At 47.4% G+C, this 21,096-nt stretch overlaps 3 protein-coding genes and 1 pseudogene across 5 annotated transcripts; 2 read left to right on the forward strand and 2 right to left on the reverse strand.

Moving 5' to 3' along the window:
• The first annotated feature begins 3,716 nt into the window (after positions 1–3,716).
• Positions 3,717–9,981, forward strand: LOC120708183 (subtilisin-like protease SBT2.3). 2 transcript variants are annotated; one of them, XM_039993312.1, is made up of 11 exons: positions 3,718–4,425; positions 4,456–4,507; positions 5,155–5,308; positions 5,694–6,091; positions 6,460–6,555; positions 6,634–6,706; positions 7,075–7,357; positions 7,444–7,775; positions 8,134–8,404; positions 8,805–9,086; positions 9,279–9,981. In XM_039993312.1, exons 1-11 carry the CDS (start codon positions 4,209–4,211, stop codon positions 9,689–9,691), a joined length of 2,571 nt encoding a protein of 856 aa, XP_039849246.1. In that variant the 5' UTR covers positions 3,718–4,208; the 3' UTR covers positions 9,692–9,981. The 2 variants fall into 2 exon arrangements, with proteins under 2 accessions (XP_039849245.1, XP_039849246.1); XM_039993311.1 differs by having other exon boundaries at positions 3,717–4,507.
• A 501-nt stretch (positions 9,982–10,482) lies between these two features.
• LOC120708184 (protein PLASTID TRANSCRIPTIONALLY ACTIVE 12, chloroplastic-like) lies at positions 10,483–16,305 on the forward strand. 2 transcript variants are annotated; one of them, XM_039993314.1, is made up of 12 exons: positions 10,483–10,667; positions 10,761–10,828; positions 10,917–11,582; positions 12,242–12,354; positions 12,744–13,006; positions 13,454–13,575; positions 13,795–13,872; positions 13,962–14,018; positions 14,192–14,260; positions 14,483–14,572; positions 14,847–14,976; positions 15,773–16,295. In XM_039993314.1, exons 1-11 carry the CDS (start codon positions 10,631–10,633, stop codon positions 14,940–14,942), a joined length of 1,659 nt encoding a protein of 552 aa, XP_039849248.1. In that variant the 5' UTR covers positions 10,483–10,630; the 3' UTR covers positions 14,943–14,976; positions 15,773–16,295. The 2 variants fall into 2 exon arrangements, with proteins under 2 accessions (XP_039849248.1, XP_039849247.1); XM_039993313.1 differs by having other exon boundaries at positions 10,484–10,667; positions 15,734–16,305.
• On the reverse strand, positions 14,989–18,024 carry LOC120708185 (O-acyltransferase WSD1-like). Its single transcript, XM_039993315.1, has 7 exons — positions 17,639–18,024; positions 16,946–17,545; positions 16,784–16,850; positions 16,629–16,705; positions 16,301–16,516; positions 15,750–15,887; positions 14,989–15,384 (listed from the first exon to the last, which is right to left on the reverse strand). The coding sequence occupies exons 1-7, from the start codon at positions 17,927–17,929 to the stop codon at positions 15,217–15,219; spliced, it is 1,557 nt and encodes a 518-aa protein (XP_039849249.1). The 5' UTR covers positions 17,930–18,024; the 3' UTR covers positions 14,989–15,216.
• An 805-nt stretch (positions 18,025–18,829) lies between these two features.
• LOC120708187 lies at positions 18,830–21,096 on the reverse strand (annotated as a pseudogene).

The following is a 21,096-nucleotide window of genomic DNA, read 5'->3' on the forward strand; positions in this document are numbered from 1 at the left end:
GTGGTAGCTCCCTCCCTCTGTCCGCCGGTGTCTGGTTCTGGGCCGTCCGTCGCCGCGGGGATGGACAGGAGCCCAGGACGGGGCCAACCGCGAACCTACCTAACCTGCCTACCCAACCCAACGGCTATCTACCTGACCTGACCCCTAACGGTCTCCCACGTCCCACCCTCACCCACGCCGCTACCACGAGACCACGACACATGCCTCTGTGCCCGTCCCTTGCGGCCGAATCATTCGTCCGTGCTCGTGCCTCCCCGTTCGGAATCTTGAGCGTGTGATTGCCTTGCCTGCCTTCTCGTTCGGTTCCGGTCGTCTTTGCATTGCGAGTGGCATAGCCGTTTACCTGTAAAAGTATCCCGAGCCAGCTCAGGTGCTGCATACTAGCCTGCATGATTCACGCCATGAGCACTTGCCGGGCATGATTAGGAAGGGGGGCGCTTTAGCCGACGCGACGCGACGCGATGATCTCGCGCCCTTTTCCCCCTCCCTTTTCTCTCCGCCTATCTATCCTGCCTCCACGCTCGTCCTCTTTGTCACGAAACGCGTCTCAGCGGCGACTCCGAACGGCGGCGATCATTGCCGGCGCGCTCGGGCGGCCGGACCGGGGCCCGGCCGGCCGGCCGGGAGACGAGGTAGTGGACCAGCTCATGTCGATGTTGTCATCAGCTACAAGGGCTACTATTCTTCGTCTCCGGCGAGCTGTGCCCACGCAAGGAAAAGCAGAGGAGACAGAAACCAAAAGCAGGAAAAGCGAGCCATGGAGGGAGGAGAGCGTTGCGCTTTCCAAGTTGCTACCAATCAAAGTTCAGAGCCTAGGACCACACGTAGTGTAACAGTACTGCTCGCTCGCTTTCCCTCAGTTTTATCTGGCTGACTGGATGCGGCCTGCCTGACGAGCACTGCCCCGGGGAGTGCAGACTCATGCGGTTTCAGTTGCAGCGTGTTAAAGTCACCATCGGTGGGCATCATCGTGCTCGTTGCAGTAGCAGTACATATCTTCCATTTCTCAGAAAAGAATAGTAGTTATGTTCAAAAAGAAAAGAAGAGTAGGTAACCCCCCGTCAGGATTACTCCTATATGACATTTTGGAGAAGTACTTGCAGTTCGTCACTTCTTTCTCCACAAACCTAAGAGCATCTTCAAGAGTTTCTAATATATATTTTTTCAAAAGTTGTTGTTTGCCAACTCCCCAAATAGATGAGAAGGCAAAAAAGAGTCCATCTCCAATAGTTCCCTATTTTTCTCCAAAAAATGAGAAGTTGTGGCTCCACAAGGATAATTCCACAAAAAACTTTCATAGCTGGCGGATATGACTGGCAAACATAAGCTCCTTGCAAGTCAGATTGCCGGTGATTCAAGGCACGAGAGGGCTTAAAATTTGGGGGAAAAGAAAGAGAACGATGAGGGAGTTCTGTTTTACCTCTTACTTGTGCCGGTGATGCACTGTGGCAGCTAGAATCGGTGCAGAAAGAAGTGGCGACGGGCGCAATCCATGGCGGGTAGGCCAACGGCGGCTGCAGCGGCTACAGAAACTAAACCCTAAATCCTAGAACGTGGGAAAAACCAAAAGAATATACTGGATCCATGGCGCGAAGAAAGGATGGCGCGGGGAAGAAGAAGGCGTCGAAAAAAAGTCACAAGGGAGGGGCGATGGGGAGCGACTGACGTGTGCTTATTTTTACGCATAAGGGAACCCAATTTGCCAATTGTTAGAAAATAGAGAATTAGAATGGGGAACTATTGAAGAGTATTTTTTTACCTTTTTCGAAAAAATAAGGATGGGGAAGATAAATAGGGTACTCATCGAGTTGCTCTAATTGCATTTGTTTTTAGACTTCCAGAGTCCAAACTTCATTCACCTAAAGTTTTCACACCCCATATGATTTTTTTTTTGTGAAGATTACCTCGTTTCACTAGGATATTAATACATTTTATGATGCAAACTTTCGGCTATTAAATTCGTACAGAAAATACTTGCTCATGGGTTCAGAGAGGAGTACCATGTCAGGTGGAGCCTTCGATGTTAGGGTTTCGGTTTTGCGCTTTGGATCCATGAAACTTTTGGTGCCCCCCAATGACCTTTGGGACGGAGGATCCATGTGAGTGAAAGCGAGAGCATGCACTGCCGGCGATTGCTGAAGCACACCGAGATTTTTATAGGAGGTGGAGCAGGAGCAATTTTGTTTCCCGAGAAAGTGCAGTCAAAGTGGCATTACCAAATGGACACGCTCGGTCTTGTGCTCCAAAGCTCAAAGCAGCCGGGGAAAGACGAAAAACTGAGACCGATGTCCCAAGCACCCGAGATCCAATGTGGTTGCAGTTTCTAGTGGTGTTCCTGCAGCTATACTGTCTGCACCATCTGCCATGAGGGCTGGGGGAAAAGAGAGAAAATAGAACTGGTTTTTGCAGCGAGCAGAACACCTTGAGCATGGCATATCATTGCAGCTCTTGCAGATGACGAGCACGTTCTTTGAGCTAAAACCTCGGGCAGGCGATGGTCTCACTATAAGTAGTGAGCATTTATGTGTTTTAATAGACAATATTAAAGACTTCAGTGGGTGAGGAGGAGGAAAGTTCAGTTTCAGCCGAAACGCAGTACAGCTTGTAACTTTGATCAGTACCCTCTCTTCTTTACCATCTGCATATAATTGTACACTGCTTAAAAGAATCAATGCTACAGTTAAAATCTTCTAAAAAAGGAGGTATCTTAATGCTCGTCATGTTCCAAAGGGGGAGAAAAGGAAGCAATGGAACCATCATCGACCTACCTTTTTTCTTGGTGCTTTGTTTTCAACCATTTTTTAGTAGTGATTTGTTTTGTACCTGATGCTATATAGCTCAAATCAGGATAATAGTTATAGAAAACAAAAAAAAAGATATTAGCTTCTATATATAGAGAGAGAGAGACTGCAAGAGGTAATGCTCATCGTTCACCGGCTGCATCGTGGTGCTAGTAGCGGCACTCCGTAGCGACCAAGACAAAAACCGTACGATTCTACATCCAGAAATACCCGTACTCACCGTACGAAAATCGACCGTTCGGTATGCATTCATTCCATGCTGATTAGCCATGCACGGACCAACTCATTTTTCCAGGTCACGGAGTAGTATATCGCAGCAGCAGCAGCTGCAGTACTTGGATGTCTCTGAATGAATACAGGTTCAGGAAATCGCAGCAATACAAGCTTTAAATACTGTATCGCTTGATCCGGACCAATCCCATCATGCAAGGCCTGTGCTGTGCCTGTGCGTACACTTCCAAGGCGGCTCGGTTTGTTTTGATTCGCTACAACTGCTGTTATATGGAGCCAAATATAGGAAAAACTTGCCTTACATTTCATATAATTTCTAACATGCTTTTTCATATGCCAGATACCAGTAGGATGTAACTCTCCTTTTTTTCTGAAGAGCAAGCAGTTGATTGGAGTACACTGCTTCGTTCAACTCGAACAGTGAAGCGGGGAACAGTGATGGGGCTCAAGTTTTGTGTCCACACTGCACACTGCCGGAGCAAAAATGGCTTGGGAGCGAAGGCTAGAATCAACGCACGATTATCGGAGCTGTAGAAAGCCGAGCTCTCCCCTGCCCCTCACTTCCTCCTAGTGTGCCCAGCACAGTTTACTTCAGCGTGAGCTGTTGTGAATCCTTCTCGCCAACACACAAAAGGGAGCTGCAGAAGCAGTCAAGCAGACACCCAAACAATGGCCGCAATTAAATACTGGTACTCCACACCACAACAGTGGCCGCACTGAGAGCAGCACCAGCACAGCACACAGGAAACTGTATCGTGAGCAGCCGGGCTGAACTGGGATCGTGTACACACACACTGCTGGCACTGTCCGGCCCCTACACCTTGAAAGCTTGAATACAGAAGAGAGAGGTTTGGCCGTTTTGACATGAGAGGAGGGTTTTAATGGGGAGCATTTCTATTTCTTCCATGCACCCCTTTCTTCTTCTCTAGCCTCGCAAAGGCGCTCTCACCTCCTCCTTGGGCGCCGCAGGCGCCGCAGCCGCGGGCGTGCAGCGCTCCTCCCTCTCCCTCTTTTCCTCGCCATTAATGTGCTGCCTGCAATCCCGGTGCCGGTAGCGCCCCGCTCCGCCTCAAGGTTCGGTCTTTCGCCCCCATGGGCGGTAGGGCGCGCAGCTAGCCTTTCTTTATTGGCGCTTCTTGGGGCCGTGGGGGTGAGCGCCGAGGAGGTTTGCAGGGAATGGGGGTGGCGCGGAGGAAGGAGCACCGGGCGGCTGCCGCCGCATTCCTGTTCGCCGTGGTGGTTCTCGGGGTGCTGGCTTGCGGCGCCCGCGTCCGCGCCTTCGAGGATGGCACGGCGGTGTACATTGTCACCATGAAGCAGGCGCCGGTGTTCCACAGGCGCCTTAACTTGGAGAAGTTCGGGAGCAGGAGAGTTGCTAATGCCGGTGGAGGAGGCGGAGGCGGAGGCGGAGGCGGTGGTGGAGGCGGAGGCGGAGCTGGGGACACCCCGAGCACCAGCGTGCTCAGGAAGCCGAGGTGGGCAACATATATTTAATCGAACTTTTATTGTTGCTTATTCTACAGTAAGTGCTATTGTTTGCAATTTCTGCCAATTTACGCCCCTTTTTAGGCTGATTAAGTTTAGCCCTTGGGCATTTGTGGTTTGGTGTGAAAAAACTGTGTTTCTTCGGGGCTTTGGCTCTTTAAAAATTCCTGGTTATATTGGGGGTAGTGCTACGTTAGTCCATTTTCCCTCGTCGGCTGCGGTTGATACTGAACGTCAATGATTTTGGTAGCTACTTCCTTCTTTTTTTTCTTGATGCAATCAATTGCATTGATGTAGATACTCCAGTGTTTAAGGGCAAATTTTCGTCAGTAAACTTTTCAGACATAATGAGCATGTGCAATGTGGTTCTTTAGTTTTCTTTAGTTCAAATTACAAAAAAAATCCAGTAATTTTATAGTATGGCTGATTATTTAGGCATTAATAGTTTTTTGTCTACCATCAGCGGACAAAATTCTCATACTTATAGAAAAAGAAAGATGTCTCCTTTGTCCCTTTCTTTTTGCTTGGCATATACTAAACTGGAATTATCTCCATCAATGGGTTACATTTTCTCAAAGAAGATTGTGGCATGTTGTGAATTTGTTTTACTCCCACTAATGTTATTTTTGTCATGTAGGCATGGTTCGCCCAAGCCTATGAATTATGGCTCATACCTCATTCGCCTTCAAAATTTACTATTGAAGAGGACGCTAAGAGGAGAACACTACTTAAAGCTGTACAGCTACCGCTACTTGGTTAATGGTTTTGCTGTTGTCATCACTCCTCAGCAGGTACCATATTTCTTGTATTTTGTTCCTTGTGCTACTTTTTAACTTGTACCATCATTGTTTCTTGTCTATTTGGAGAAAGCACCGAAACTGAAGTCTCAAGGGGATCCAACTTTTGGATAGGATTTTGTATCCACATGATAAAAATAGGGCAAATCATGGCAATCTAGATAGTATTGATATTTGCCATGCTACCCTGATTGATGTCATTACAATGCTTCAAAAACACTTTTACTTACGGCTACCGAAATTGTGTTTGCTCCTTACACACCTTTTTTTTTCATTTCATAATTCTTATTGTTTTAGAGACCTGCCAGTTCATTAGAAGATTGTTTAGATTTATCCACTTCTGATGTGTGTTTAACTGGCTTTCTGCTTGTACCCAAAGGCAGACAAGCTATCGAGGAGAAACGAAGTAGCAAATGTGATGTTGGACTACTCAGTTAGGACAGCAACAACTCACACCCCTGAATTTCTTGGACTGCCGCAAGGAGCCTGGGTTCAAGAAGGTGGTCCGCAATTCGCTGGTCAGGGTGTTGTTGTTGGCCTCATTGACACAGGAATAGATCCAACCCACCCTAGCTTCGCAGATGATCTGTCAACTGATAGTTATCCAGTCCCTGCTCGCTACTCAGGAATTTGTGAGGTTACAAATGATTTTCCATCTGGATCCTGCAACAGAAAGCTAGTAGGTGCTCGGCATTTTGCAGCATCTGCAATAACTAGAGGAGTATTCAATGCTTCTCAAGATCTTGCTTCACCATCTGATAGTGATGGCCATGGGACGTGAGTAACGCCATCTTATTTACCAATTTTATTGTTTGGTTATCACTTATCAGACTGCACTAATTTATGATGATAGATCTAAATCCTAGACTATGCATGTGGCATGCCATTGTTAACTCTTCATAATCATATGTAATTATGTACTCCGTACATATTGAACAGGAACTCTTGTTAGCGATTGAATAGATCATGTTGTAAGAGATGAATATGGAATAAGATGAAGAAATTCTTCTAGAGATGGTTATGTACTGTTGTTGCATTTTTGTTATTTTTTCTATTCTTGCTGCATATGGGAGCAGTTCCTTGGTTGGATGTATTTTTGCTTTCCTGGATATTTTTTCTTCTTATGTTAAGATTCGTGCCTACAGGCATACAGCATCCATTGCTGCTGGTAATCACGGAATTCCTGTTGTTGTGGCTGGACATCAATTTGGAAATGCAAGTGGCATGGCTCCTCGTGCACAGTAAGATTTTTGTCCTCTGCTTTATAATGGTAGATATGACTAATTTCCCCAAACTAATATAATAAATTGTTTCATAAGCATTGCTGTCTATAAAGCTCTTTACAAAAGCTTTGGAGGTTTTGCGGCTGATGTAGTGGCTGCAATAGATCAGGTAATGTTCTGCCATTGAGCTTCTTAGAATCTGTTGGTTCAAGTACAAAACACTGTTCCATCTCACAATATAACCATTTGGTGAAGATAGAAATAGCAAGAATCATCTTGCGAACTTATGCTAGTGACTTTGGCCTGAGACGTACTGTGGAAAAGGACAAATCTATCTAAGTTAACTTGTCCAACTAAAAATTTCTTACATGTTTTAGGTAAATATTTATATTGAAGTTTCCACTGTATCCTGAAAAGTTTTCAACGCTGCATCATTGAAAAAAACTACCATCCCACTTGAAGCATTGCAAAATGCCGAAGTAAAGAAAACCACATGTTTACTTGATTGATAAACATCTCTCTACGCTGTGTTTGCAGGCAGCTGAAGATAATGTTGACATCATCAGCTTATCCATTACTCCTAATCGGAGACCTCCCGGACTGGCTACATTCTTCAACCCAATAGATATGGCACTTCTTTCAGCTGTAAAGGCTGGCATATTTGTGGTGCAGGCTGCAGGAAATACTGGCCCTTCCCCTAAGAGCATGTCTTCCTACAGTCCTTGGATATTTACTGTAGGAGCTTCTGCCCATGACAGGGTATATAACAATTATGTTGTACTTGGCAACAATTTAACCATTCAAGGAGTCGGACTTGCTCGTAAGTTCCTCTGAAGACGTTTTCTGTGTGCACATAATAATTACATTTATATAATTGTAACCTGTGCTAATTAATTGTACATACAGCTGGAACGGACGGTGATAGCATGTACACTCTAATTGCTGCACCTCATGCACTGAAAAACAATACAGTCAGTCCTACTGAGATGTCCCTTGGGGAGTGCCAAGATTCAAGTCGCCTAGATGCTGATTTGATAAAAGGAAAGATACTAGTGTGCAGCTATTCTATAAGATTTGTACTTGGTCTTTCTTCAGTGAAACAAGCTTTAGATACAGCCAACAATGTCAGTGCTGCAGGAGTTATATTCTATTTGGACCCATTTGTTCTTGGGTTCCAGTTGAACCCAACTCCAATGCGCATGCCTGGACTTATAATACCATCGTCTGATGACTCTAAGGTAGGGAATCCTAAAGCTACTGCAGCCCAATTATTCTTATTTTTATCTTTCTTCCTTTTATGTAATTGTGTGGTTTACTGAAGATTGGCTAAGCCTGGTCATCCATCTTATCCAGTTTCTTGAAATTTGTTCACATTTGTTCGAACCTCTTTCAGCCATGGTGTGGTAAAGCTTAATTAGCTCGTTGCTTTTCATTGCATCTGTTTTGGGCTTCGTATTGACTGTCATAAGTCGATAAACAGAAACTGATAGTTGATACAGAATCATTATGTTCTCAATTTGTAGTTACTCCTTTTCAGCAAAAACTAGTAGGTGTAATGCTTTTCCTTTGCTGACTGATTATAACACAATATTGCAGGTATTTCTCACTTACTACAATGATTCCCTAGTGAGAGATGAGACATCAGGCCAAATTATCAGCTTTGGTGGTGTTGCAAAAATATTAGGGGGCCTAAATCCGAATTATGGAAATTCTGCACCGAAAGTAATGTTCTATTCTGCTAGGGGTCCTGACCCTGAGGACAACTCACTGTCAAATGCTGATATCTTGAAACCAAATCTGATAGCACCTGGAAGTTCCATTTGGGGTGCTTGGAGTTCCCTTGGATTGGATTCTGCTGAATTTGCTGGTAATCGGACAAATTATCTTCTTTGCAGCATTTTCTTCTATTTTCTGAAATGTTTAATGAAATGGCAAAATTTGATCGGTTTATTCCCTTAACCTTGTTGAAATGGCACATTTTGTTCAAGATGAAGGCCACAAAGTAATGTTGAAAGAAAGGGTTACATATTGACTAATTATTTTTGCGAAAATAAAAAAAGGATGATAGGAGGTTTATATGAGTATATGACCATTGCGCAGGTACCGTTCAGTTTTTTCATGAAAGCCCTTTAAAGAAAGTTGCCTGCTTTTGCGTTAGAGTCCAACATTATAGCCTTTTCTTTTCAGTTATAAATCTTGTCAAAATTTTCACAAAAATAAAAAATAACTTGTCATAATCTTGATTGTTTTCTGATTTACTCTTTTAGGTGAAAGTTTTGCAATGCTCTCGGGCACAAGTATGGCTGCACCCCATGTTGCCGGCCTTGCTGCTCTAATCAAGCAGAAGTTTCCTTCTTTTAGCCCAGCAGCTATAGCTTCTGCATTGTCTACAACTACAACTCTTAGTGACAGGCAAGGGAAACCAATCATGGCACAGCGAACATACAGCAACCCAGACTCAACGCAATCTCCTGCTACAGCTTTTGATATGGGGAATGGCTTTGTCAATGCTACTGCTGCTTTAGACCCGGGGATAATATTTGATTGCAGTAAGTTCTACACTTGTCTCCATTCTGGTTATGATACCATGCTATCTTTACTTGAGCCTAGCTGGGGTAAAATTAGCACCGGTTTCCTCCTTCAAAATGGTTCATTTTCCATTAATACGTCAAAAGTATTTTTGTTTCTGAGAACAACCTATATGGCTAATTTGTAAACTATTCCTTCTGAAAAATTTACAGGTTACAACGATTTCTTCTCCTTTCTCTGTGGCATAAACGGGTCGGGCCCAGTAGTGACAAACTACACAGGCAACAGCTGTGCGGCTTCCACCATGACAGGAGCAGATCTAAACCTTCCCTCAATCACCATAGCCGTGCTCAACCAGACAAGAACCATAACTAGAACGGTGACAAATGTGGCGACTGATGAGAGCTACACGGTCAGCTACAGTGCTCCCTACGGAACCGTAGTCTCCGTGGCACCAGCGCAGTTTGTCATTCCGAGCGGGCAGAAGCAGCTCGTGACCTTCGTTGTAAACGCCACCATGAAGAGCTCCACTGCGAGCTTCGGGAGCGTTGGGTTCTATGGTGACAAAGGCCACCAGGCGATCATCCCGTTCTCTGTGATCTCCAAGGTTGTATACGGTTCCTGATGACTGACTAGCTGAGCTGATCCTGTGGATGCAAAGCAAACCAGGGCCTGACTGATCCAACATATGCAGTGAAGACTTAGACTGCTGGGGGTGGAGTGGAGCTTACCTTGACTAGGGATTCTTTCTTGGTTGTGGTGTGTACATTCTGAAGCACGTTTGATGTAAGTAGCTGAGTGATTAACCAGTAACTGTAAAGAGAATGTACCAGAGCAACCTATTTGCCACGAATGTGGAAATCCTTTTGCAACAGAATGATAAATACTTGCAGGATTCTGCTGGCGTTTGATTCATTGAACAGTGTTCGTGATATACATTCCTGTATGATCCGTCAAACCCTCATTGGCTCATTTCCTGTAGAATGGATAATAAACCCCTAAACACATCCCTAGACATCTCAACGTGGCGCCTCAGTTTTGCAATGGATGCCTGGCGCTTTGCATCACCGACCGTTGTCACCTATAGTTGTAGGTCTTTTAGCGAAAACACAACAGCATTTGATTAAAACTTAGCTACGTTTACTTCCCGCAGCTGACACCAACGGGGTGGTGGAGCAGTTGGCTAGCGCGTAGGTCTCATAGCTTGTTTGAGTTATCCTGAGGTCGAGAGTTCGAGCCTCTCTCACCCCAATATTGCTGAGTGATGATGAAGTGCTCTAAGTGACAATCATGGGTCGTCACAGTCATCTGATCTCCAGATGAAGAGAGCTTAACTGAGCTTGGCCTTTTTTTTCTTTTGATGTTTTTAAAAATAATTTATCTTTTTCTTTTAACCCAAATCAGTCCCAGTCTCGATTCCTGTTTCGTTATCCTGAACCCCCACGAGGCCTCGACCTCCAAAAGCCCCGACCAAAAACCTCGGCGCTGGGCTCCTACCGCATCCTCGCTCTCGCAGCTCCGGCAGGCGCCCACCGCCGTAGGCGGCATTGGAAGGTTACCGACCATGGCGTCCTGCTCCCATCCGTGGCGGCTCTTCCCAGGTAGCCTCTCTTCCCTCGTTTCAGTTTCGCGCGTACAGCTTTCCTCGAAGCAAATCACCTCACCACAACTGCTCTGGCGTGGAACCACAAAAGGCATGTCGCCGGCGGCGGCGGCTGGCCCCATCTCCGCGCCCACCCCTCCTCGCTCCCGAAAGTGCTCGGTAACTTCTTGAACGCCTCAATGAGTTCAATTGTGTCGCATAATTTTGCCCTCCGCGCCGGAGTCATGCTCATTCGGTGCGTGCGCAGAAGGTGTTTGCCGGTTTACCACACCGGAGGAAGCCGCTCTTCCTTGGGATGCGGCGGGCCAGGATCAGGTGCGTGAGGGATGATTCAATCCATTTCGACCCGTCCAAGATCGAGCCACCGCCGTACTCCAGCTACTTCGATTCCACGTCCGGCCAGCTCGAGCCGGCGTCCGGCGCCCGCGCGAGCATACCCGGGAAGGAGTACTGGCCGGAGGGCACCGCGGCCCGCGTGCGAGCCGCGCGTGCGCCTGTCCCGGTCGGGGAGTCGGCTGGGGCGCCTTCGTTTGGCACGAAGCCCGGGAGCAGGAGGAGAGGGTACAAAGAGCAGGTGACGTCAGCGTCGGGAACGGAGGGTGCACAGACCGACGACGGCAAAGATGATGGTGAGCCTGTTGTGGCCATTGTAGACTCTGGGGATGATGCATCCGAAGAGCCAAAGGATTCGGTGGATGAGTATGTCATTTATGAGACACCGGAGGAAGAGGAGTTGAGTGAGTACGACATGGACAAGATGATGGGGCGGCCGCATCCGTTCATTGACCCAGCAAAGGCGATGTCGCTAGGGGAGCCCAAAACCAGTGAAGAGCTCTGGTGGAACTGGAGGAGGAAGTCTCAGAAGGAGGAAATGTGGTCAAGATGGCAGAGGAGGCGTCCAGATGTTGACACGGTTAGTTCCTTACTTGATCCGTTGATCGAACTTGGTAAATAGCAGGCAGTGATGTTTTCTTTTATTGAGTTCATCCATCAATGACCAACATGGTAAGGTACTGCAATATAAGGTACATAGTTACTGCAAGTATTCTCCTGCTGCTGTACAATTTTGATTATATGCAATGTTGCTCGCTACTATCTCTATGCCTCATTCAGAGTTCAGATAGCACAGATGCTGGGCAGCAGAACCCCTCTATGATCTTTCAGTGTCATTTTACTTGTTCTATCCGTTGTGCTAATTACTGTCAAGTGTACTGGGAACGTGAACGTGAGAAGAGTGCCATAGATGTATCGATGAGAAGAGTGCCATAGATCTCCTATGTGAACGTGAACGCGAGAAAAGTGTCATAGATCTCCTATGGGTCTTCAGTTCTTCTAGTTTGTACTGTGAACGTGAGAAGAGTGCCATAGATGTATGGATGAGGCTTGTGCTTATGGCATTGCATCAATGTTTGTATATCTATGTGCAGGGTTGGGTTGTCCATCTTGCGTGACAGATTGAGGCTTTACACTTTTCTTCTTTATCTTGATTGGTGTTTCTACCAACTTATGTTTCCACAACAGATGTGAGCTCGATCCACATTGTAAGTTTTAGTGTATGCTCTGTCGTTTTAGGTTTTTGCAAAGGCAATGGCGGAGACTGGGCAAATTAAAATTTATGGGGACCATCCTTCCCGAACAGAAGCTGCTCTTGCAAAGACAAGAAGACATTTGTACAAAGAGGAAAGGTTGACTTACAGCCATGTGATACTCTATTTTGATTATAAAATCATGTAGCACATGCACATCTTTGTCGGATGATTTTAGAATAATTATGTGCACCTTGTTTCTAGTTCTAATTTCCTTCACGGCATTCAAGTTGGTAAGACCACTATACTTGTGCATGGTCTCGTCATATAAGCTTTCCAAAACATATTTAACTCCTATTGAATTTTCACCTTCTTTGAGTTATATAACATATTACAAAGATGTGGAAACTGACTTAGATATGCATAATTTCCTACCACCCACTGACTTAGATATTACATTCTTAAATATGCTTAGGAGCAAATATCTGTGATTCAACATGGCTACCATGCCTGTTAATATTCTTTACATTCTGTTGCAATAAAAACAGGTTAGAAGCAGAGAGAAGGAGACTAGAAGAAATAGGGCCGATAGCATACTATTCAGAATGGGTTGAAGCTTATAAAAATAAGGATACATCACGCGAAGCCATACAGAGGCACTTTGAGGAAACTGGTGAAGATGAGAATGCTCAACTTATAAAAATGTTCCAACACCAGACTGCTGGGGAATATCGTATCATGATGGGCACCGATGTGCGTATTCAGCGAGACCCTTTGGCCATGAGGATGCGGGAAGACCATATCAAACAGAGTATTTCTTTGCTAAAATCCTCCTCCTTTTTGTGTCTTGTGGACATCTTTAAAGTATTTTTTTTGTTGTTGCTGGATGATTATGAGCTTCTTTGTTTTATCCCTCCAAAGTCCAAAGAGATGTTTTATTTTAGTACAGTACTATGTCGGCTGCAAATTACTAGGAAAAATTACATAATATTATTAGAAGCAAGTATCAATAACTTTTACATACACCTCAGAGGTATGTCTGTATTGCAGAACTTTCTGGGTGATATTATAATCCCATCCACTGATTTGAGAGTGCATTTCTTCAACTACTGTGCTCCCGGATCATTGGGTAGCCATCTTAAAGTTACTCTTCTCTGACAAATTGAAAGAACAGATAGTTTGAATAGGAAGGTTTACTTGATACACTGTATTGGGGCATATGTGTACCATGATTCAGTTTCCATATTTTAATGTGCAGTTTGGGGTGGTGATCCTGTATATCCAACAATTAATTATGTTCAGGATCCTGAAGAAGTGATTGATTACAGAGGTCCAGAATTTCATGAGCCTACCCCTGAAGTTGTACCTTACCTGATGGAGGTATCAGATAGCACTTCTACTAAACTCATATTATTTGCATTGTGCTGGCTAGGATCTACCAGATCCATATTCGTAATGTTATCATTTGACAAAGCCATATAAGAATTATGGCCTTTGCTTTTAAGTGCATTTAGTATTATGACTAGCAAGAGAAATGCCGATCATGTGTTGCTAACAGGAGTCGAATTCTTATTTGATAACTTTCTCTCCCCCACTCAGCATGGGATAATGATCACAAAGGAAGAGCTGTATGCACGTCTGAATGAAGAGAGAGATGACATCAATCAAGATATAACGGTACCATCCATAAACTATCATTTAATTTCAACTGATAGAGTGTGCAGGTAGGGCTAATGCTGCTTTACATATCTATTTTATGACGGCAGTATATTCCTGAAGTCAAAGATCCTATGGCTACTGCTGTTGATATAGGAGAGCATTCTGTAAGTACCCACTCTGAACATCTCAACTTTTTTTCTAAGAAAAAAGTTTGCCAGATCTCATCATGCCATTTATACTTCAGAAAAAGGCAAATGGATTATGAATTCTTCAAGGTTAATAATAGCTTATGCATTTAAAATACTGCTTGTTTCACTTTTTTTGTACTTTTGAACAGTTTAATGAAGACAGTGATGATGAGGATGAGGATGTTGACAAAGCTGCTGCACAACCTGAATCACTAGAGGTACCTTACCAGTTACCACCACACACATAAACATTACATTCTTCCTTCTGGCATGGGCAAAATACAGGAATCTCAGTTCTTGAATTTTCTTATGGGAGATTAAATGTGGCCTTATTATACTGTAGCCCCAAAATATTGGGTGATCGCCAAAAGAAGAATTCGGGTTATTGATGATATTCTTATCAGAACTAATCCGATTTAAACCTTTTTCTCTACAAATAGGATGAGGAAGATGATGCTGAGGAAGGAGAAGAGAAAGTGAGCCAGAATTGGAGTGTTTTAAAGTCTACTGGACAGGCTGAAAAGCCAAAGGTACATATTACATATTCTGTTTTCTGGTCACAAAAAAATAATGCAGGGATCTTTTAGCATTCATGAATACGCCAACTAGTTACTTTTAGTTGTTGGTCTATACTGTGTCAATCCAAGAAAGGTTTGCGATGGTGATTGATTATATGGTTAGACATATGGAGATTATATAACACGTATACATGCTCTATCCATATATGAACCTGCATCTTTTGTGCTGTCTTTCCTGATGGATATATAGTACACAATAATTGTGCCTGCTCTTGCTGCTTTGCAGGAAAAATCAAAGAACGGTGAAATGTCACTAAAAGAAGCCATTGATGATTCTGAGAACCTAACTGACTTTCTTATGGATTTTGAGGAAGACGAGTAACATTCTGGGCATTTTGCTATTCTGCCCATCACAGGTGAGTAAGAAGTGAAGCATACTAAAGTACCATTCACTATTACAATTTTATAACTTTTTGTTATAAAACATATGATGCTATTTTTCTCCAGAAAACCATTAGCTCGACCCATATGATGTACTTCATCAATTTGGTTGAGTTTAACTTCTACAGGATAACACAACTACAAATAATTTAGCAGTAATACTAAAATTATTATTCGGACTGGAGGAATGAAATAAGCATTGGTCGAATAGTCCCTTAATCTTTCTTGTGATTCTTCCCAAGGCTTGAAGCTGCACCTCTAATTAGCCTGAGGGATTCGACAAAGTCATCCAGCAGCTCATGACAATCGGGAAATTGTGCCTCGTCCACTGCCAGATTTACCATCATAGTGTTAACATAACTTTGAAAATTCACTGTTAGGGCCTGCACAAATAAAGACAAACAAAAACAAAAATTTAGCTTTAACTTGTCTTAGACATCTATTACCCAGACTCAGTTGACCATAAAGTGGATGGGGTTTTAAAGACACTTGTTTCTTCTAAATGATCATTTTCTACTCCTCTTCTAGGTGATCATTTGTTACTTAAACACTGTACATATCTGTGCATATCAGGAGTTAAAATTTGTTCACAATTAGATTGCCCATGAATATACATTATATTTGCCTATGAACATGCCCTTGAACTACTAATGATCTTGCTAACCAATGTTTCTTTGAAATTTGTGGATGTGGCGAGTTCATGCATTTAATAAATGTCTATTTCATAATTAGATTCTCGAGTACTTACTTCCGGGGGCCCATATCCACTAGGGGCGATGAAGACAACCGGATGTCCACAAAACTCTACCTGCTCAACTGGACCAATCATGTTGGAGAACGATATGGTTGTATGAGAGATCATACGATGGAAGATTGCTCCAGCTACCTGTTTTGATTCGCAGTGTTGCAATGCTATCAGAAACAATAAGTGCAGATACAACGATCTGGCATATCGCTCGGAAATTGACAACCATTTGCTTGCTCATAAAAGAAACTAGAGAGATGACCGTGACACCTATCTGTACCGTGCTAACTGTCTAGATAATGAGTAGCTGAGAAATAATCATTTCGCCATCGATATGAGCTTAGCCATTTGGATGTTGGATCTATGTTAGCCTGGTTACACGGTAAATAAGATGTTTCAACCAGGCTTCAGTTACCTTGTATTTTTTTTATTTTATTTTACTCCGATAAATTTATCAGTTAGTAACCAGTGCTTTGTCTGTATGAGATGGCTTGATCACATGAGTTGACAATGTTCTGGTGGTACGAAAATAAGTATCAGGATGCCATATGTACCTTGAGTCCAAAGATTTTGAGGATAACTTCTGATGCTAAATGCGTGAACACCACTTCCAGCGAGCTCTTTTTCCTGTCCACAATCTTCTTCGCCTTGCGCACGTACTGTAACGGATCGTCGTGCAAGCCGATGTGAAATGGAAGGATGATGAAGCCAAGCTCATTCCCCCATTTCACGTCGCTCCCCTTGCCGGACTCTATCATGTTAAGACATGCCTTCTCGTTGTAGAAAAAAAAAGACCAGAATTATCACACTTTTTTTTCACTCAACAAAGTATAGGTGAAAAATTGTTTGATCATGCATTAATGCGTCCAGTTGATTTCTCACCTGCAGGCTGGTTGTTGGCCTTAAATTGACAAGTAGAATTGATCGCACGCGGATCTCCTTGCTTGTGTCAGCGTCACCTGAAGAACAGGGATGAGCAATGCGACAGTTAGAGCAGCAATCTGGTCGGAACAGAGCGTCCTCGTACGGTTGCTCACCTGTCTTCCGGAAGTAGTACCGCGACAAGGCTGCGTAGGTCACTCCAACCAGCACATCGTTCACCGTCTGTGCAGCCACACAAGAACATCTCAGTCATACTGCTTCTATCAGATGAGATCAGATGAGCCCAAGAAATTAAGGGGTGAAAAAAGAGTTCCTACGCAGTTCATGGCGTTCTTGACGAACTTGACGTCGTCGAGGCTGAGGCCGCGGTGCACGAGGCGCTTGCGCTGGCGCGCCGCGTGGTTGACGCGCTTGAACAGCGTGTGCGGGTCGCTGAGGAAGAGGATGGTGGCGAAGAAGCGCGCGACGTCGACGGCGGTGTGCCAGGCGAGCGCGACGAAGGACCAGGCCCAGGCCGCGAGCGCCAGGGCGCCCGCGGACGCCGGGGGCCGGGGCCGCTCCCAGATGGCACCCGTGCGCGCGGGCGGCGGCGGCATGGCCGGCAGCCTCGCCGGGTCGGCGGCGCTCCGCGTGCAGGCCATGAGCAGCGTGAGCAGCGACATGCCGTCGCCGAGCGAGTGGTGCACGCGGATCGCCGTGGTGGCGGCGGCCTCGGAGGTCGGGAAGTCGAGGACGTGGAACTCCCAGAGCGGGCGGGGCGCGTCCATGGGCAGCGTCGACAGCGTCGCCACGTAGTCCTCCACGGCCCGGTCCGGGTCGCGCGCCACCGCCGCGGCGTCCAGCCTCGGGTAGATGATGTGGTCGTCCAGGTTCACTGTCGTCGGCACCCACCGCAGGCGCCCGGACCCGTCCTTCACCTAGTGACCAGAGCAGCACGTACGTTAAGAACCTGAACCTGGCATGCTGTGCGTGCAGGGACGTACATGGCAGTGCGCATGATGTTCGCGTACTTGGATGCTGCGGAATCGCGGGTAGCGCGCGAGCTGGGCCTCGATGCCGGCGCGGGCGGCGGGGAGGTTCACGGGCGTGGCGACCCCGATCACGACGACGATGTAGAAGTCCTCCAGCAGCCGCGCGGAGGGGCTCACGAGCTCCCCGTGCTCCCGGTCCCCGGTGCCGTTGCTCCCGGCCGTGTCAACCGAGAGCGCCCGCTTCCGCATGGTGGGCTGGTGGCCGCCGCCGCCGACGATTTCTGATCCCCTGGTGTGCGCTGCCGCGGCACTGGTGCTGCTGTTTTGCATGGGCTTCCCACACAAGATGGTCAGTGGCGTGATGGATATATAGTTCGTATTGATCCGATCCGTAGGAGAGCTGGCGCGGGCCTATAGCTGGCTCTGGCTTCTAGCTGCCTCCACGCTTCAACAGTGGCCTATACCTAGCACGAGCTGCACGACGACATCCAACTGCCAACGGAACTGGCAGTAAATGTGTTTGACAAAGTTGGCAACATATGCTAATGTGCGATGGACAATTTCACTCGAATCAAAAAAGAAACCTATCGGCGTCTATTCGAGCACGTAACCAAACAAGGCTGCTCGATGCTTAAACATTTACGTACTATTAAAGATAGGAATGACACGAAGCAACTAATAATCAGTGCATTAATTGGGCAAGCAGCTAGTAGCTCCCAGCGCCAGTTTTTTATGGTTTGATTGAAGATCATCGGATGGAACCGTCGTCTCCCGTAATTGTTGATGACAAGGAAGGCGCCCCCTCTTCAATCTCCGATGGCGGCTCTGTCCCAACTGCTCGATCGTGATGGTGGCGGCGAGCTGGCCGGAGCACCAGGGAGGCTGGGACCTCGTCGAATGTCATACCATATTACTAGTAAATTTGCTAATATGGTAGAGCTATTTATGAGGAAAGAGAATAGAGAGTTTTATAAAATAAGAGAGAAGTGTCATCACCATGACACTCCTATGTTATTGTTATCATGCTTTCAGTCTTAGTTGCGATGACGCTTCCCACTGAGATTGGGCTTATATTTTCCAAAAAAATGTATTTTGAATTTTCTTCTCTCTTCTTAGGTTCTCTCAATAATATCGATCTAAGATTCAAATTGATTTTTGATTAAAATCCCATCTTTCACATCCAGATCACCTTTGCTCATACTAATAATTTTGGCACAATATGCTGTGCTGTACTTCTCAATCATCATATCTTAGATAGTCAACTTTGCTCAAATACAAAAATTACATTTATTCTTTTGAGTTATCCTCAAACTGTGAAAAAAATTGGTACGCACTCCATCCATCCTCAAAATATAAGGCATTCTAGGACGTAGGGAGTAATTAGAATAATTAATAATGATTACATGTAACGAGAAACATTTTATGCTGCATTATATTGTTGGAACATGGATTTCACTTTAGCGATCAAAGTAGATTAATTAGACTGGGATCTAACTCGCTTAATAACGCTGAGCTCAGATGAGGCGAGCTTAAGCGAGCACGCTGTAAATTATCTCCATTAATTTTACGGAGCAGGGAGGCAGCACGATCCTGCACGACCTTCCACGCGTCACGGACGTGGCGTTCCTCCGTGAGCGTGCTCCCGATGGCGCACCTCAGCATGTAGACGCCGCCCACCTTGGCGGAGCTCATGTACGGTCCCGAGCACGCCCCGTTCACCTCCTCGAGGAGCCTCCTGTTGAGCTCGTTGGCCGCCTTCTCGCCGCCCAGCTTCTCCGGCGACCGGAGCCGGAAGCACACCAGCGCGAACCGCCTCGGCGCCACCACCTCGAACCGGGCGTCGGCCCTCACCATGGCCTCGAACGACGCGGCCATGCGGACGTGGGCCCGGATGTGGTCGCGCAGGCCCTCCACGCCGTAGCAGCGGAGCACGAGCCACAGCTTGAGCGCGCGGAACCGCCGCGTCAGCGTCACGGACCAGTCCTTGTAGTCCACGACGTCGTGCCCCTCCGCGGCGGCGTCCCTGAGGATGTACGAGTCCTGCTCGGCGCCCAGCGCCGCCGTGAGCAGCGACGGCGCCCGCGCCCACAGCGCGCAGCAGTCGTTGTTGGCCAGGAGCCACTTGTGGGCGTTCATGCTGAACGAGTCCACGGCCTCGCCGCCGCGCACCAGGTGCCGGAACTCCGGGCAGACGAGCGCCGAGCCCGCGTACGCGGCGTCCACGTGCACCCACGCGCCGTGCGCCGCCGCGACGGCGCACAGCTCCCGCACGGGGTCCACGGCGGTCGTCTGCGTGGTCCCGATGGTGGCGCACAGGAAGAGCGGGACCAGCCCGGCGTCCGCGTCGGCGCGCATGGCGGCACGCAGCTCGGTCGGCGAGAGAGCGAACATGTCGTCGCGGCGCGTCGCGAGCTCGCGGCAGCGGTCGCGGCGGATGCCGGCGATGCGCGCGGCCTTGAGGAAGGCGAAGTGGGTCTGGTCGGAGCAGTAGACGACGAGGTCCCCGATCCTCGTGGCGCCGATCTCCGCGAGCTTCCGCTCCCGCGCGGCGACGAGGGCGCAGAGGACGGCCTCGCACGAGGTGCCCAGGAGCGTGCCCCCGCCGCCGCCGCGGAACAGCAGGCCCTCGGGCAGGTGCAGCGCCCTGCCGAGCCAGTCCACGACCACCATCTCGAGCTCGGTGGCGGCAGGCGAGGCGGCCCACGTGAAGGGCACGGCGTTGATGCCCGCGGCGAGGGCCTCCCCGAGCGCGCCCACTGTGCTGCTCGACGCCGGGAAGTGCGCGAAGTGGCGCGGGCTCTGCCAGTGCGTCATGCCCGGCAGGATGAGGTCGCGGACGTCCCGCAGCGCCGCGGCGAACGCGCCGGGCTCCGGGCGCGGCGGCGCCTCCGCGGGGAGCTGCCGGCGCAGGAAGCCCGGCGTGACGCCGGGGTGCACGGGGTAGTCGCCCATGCGGGCGTAGTAGTCCGCGATGAAGTCCACGACCTGGTGCCCTTGCCGCCGGAACTCTTCGGGGTCGAGCTGCCGGGAGCCCTGCGGCGGCGGCGGCGGCACCGTCGTCTCCGTTTCCACCGGAACGGCGTCGCCGCCGTTGTGGTGGACGCCATTGCCGGTGTCGACGTGGCACTGCGAGGGCGGCGCCATGTGCGCGGAGACCGGAGAATTAAAGTACGACCTGTTGGACTGGAGCGGGTGAAACGATGCTCCAATCAGCTCAACTTTATCAAGCTCCGATCCGGCAATACGGAGTGACAAGGAGAACTGCCCTGATGGCTACTGCATTTACGCCGTGGAAGGCTCAGGACCATGACCATGCACGCGCGCCCCCCTTGCGCCAACCTCCCGCTCCCGGCAACGCAATGGTGGTTTGCTGGTGGCGTGGCTAGCTAGTACTGTAGGGATTAAGTCCAACACGGGAGTAGTAATTGAATCGGTTGTTCCAGAATTAGTGCTTTTCCCAGGTGGACGCAGAAAAATAAAGGTGCAGGGAGGAATGC

This window comes from Panicum virgatum, chromosome 5K (genome assembly GCF_016808335.1).
Source record: "Panicum virgatum strain AP13 chromosome 5K, P.virgatum_v5, whole genome shotgun sequence".
Lineage (NCBI taxonomy): Eukaryota > Viridiplantae > Streptophyta > Magnoliopsida > Poales > Poaceae > Panicum > Panicum virgatum.

What these genes read in the sequence shown, in the direction of transcription:
- LOC120708183 (XM_039993311.1), top strand. Translation starts at nt 4,209, where the DNA reads ATGGGGGTGGCGCGGAGGAAGGAGCACCGGGCGGCTGCCGCCGCATTC. An exon ending in AGCGTGCTCAGGAAGCCGAG is followed by an intron (nt 4,508 to 5,154) that starts GTGGGCAACATA and finishes TTTGTCATGTAG; the next exon opens with GCATGGTTCGCCCAAGCCTA. An exon ending in GGATTCTGCTGAATTTGCTG is followed by an intron (nt 8,405 to 8,804) that starts GTAATCGGACAA and finishes TTACTCTTTTAG; the next exon opens with GTGAAAGTTTTGCAATGCTC.
- LOC120708184 (XM_039993314.1), top strand. Translation starts at nt 10,631, where the DNA reads ATGGCGTCCTGCTCCCATCCGTGGCGGCTCTTCCCAG. An exon ending in TTGTACCTTACCTGATGGAG is followed by an intron (nt 13,576 to 13,794) that starts GTATCAGATAGC and finishes TCCCCCACTCAG; the next exon opens with CATGGGATAATGATCACAAA. An exon ending in ACATCAATCAAGATATAACG is followed by an intron (nt 13,873 to 13,961) that starts GTACCATCCATA and finishes TTATGACGGCAG; the next exon opens with TATATTCCTGAAGTCAAAGA.
- LOC120708185 (XM_039993315.1), bottom strand. Translation starts at nt 17,929, where the DNA reads ATGCAAAACAGCAGCACCAGTGCCGCGGCAGCGCACACCAGGGGATCA. An exon ending in GTACTACTTCCGGAAGACAG is followed by an intron (nt 16,706 to 16,783) that starts GTGAGCAACCGT and finishes CCTGTTCTTCAG; the next exon opens with GTGACGCTGACACAAGCAAG. An exon ending in GGCCAACAACCAGCCTGCAG is followed by an intron (nt 16,517 to 16,628) that starts GTGAGAAATCAA and finishes TACAACGAGAAG; the next exon opens with GCATGTCTTAACATGATAGA.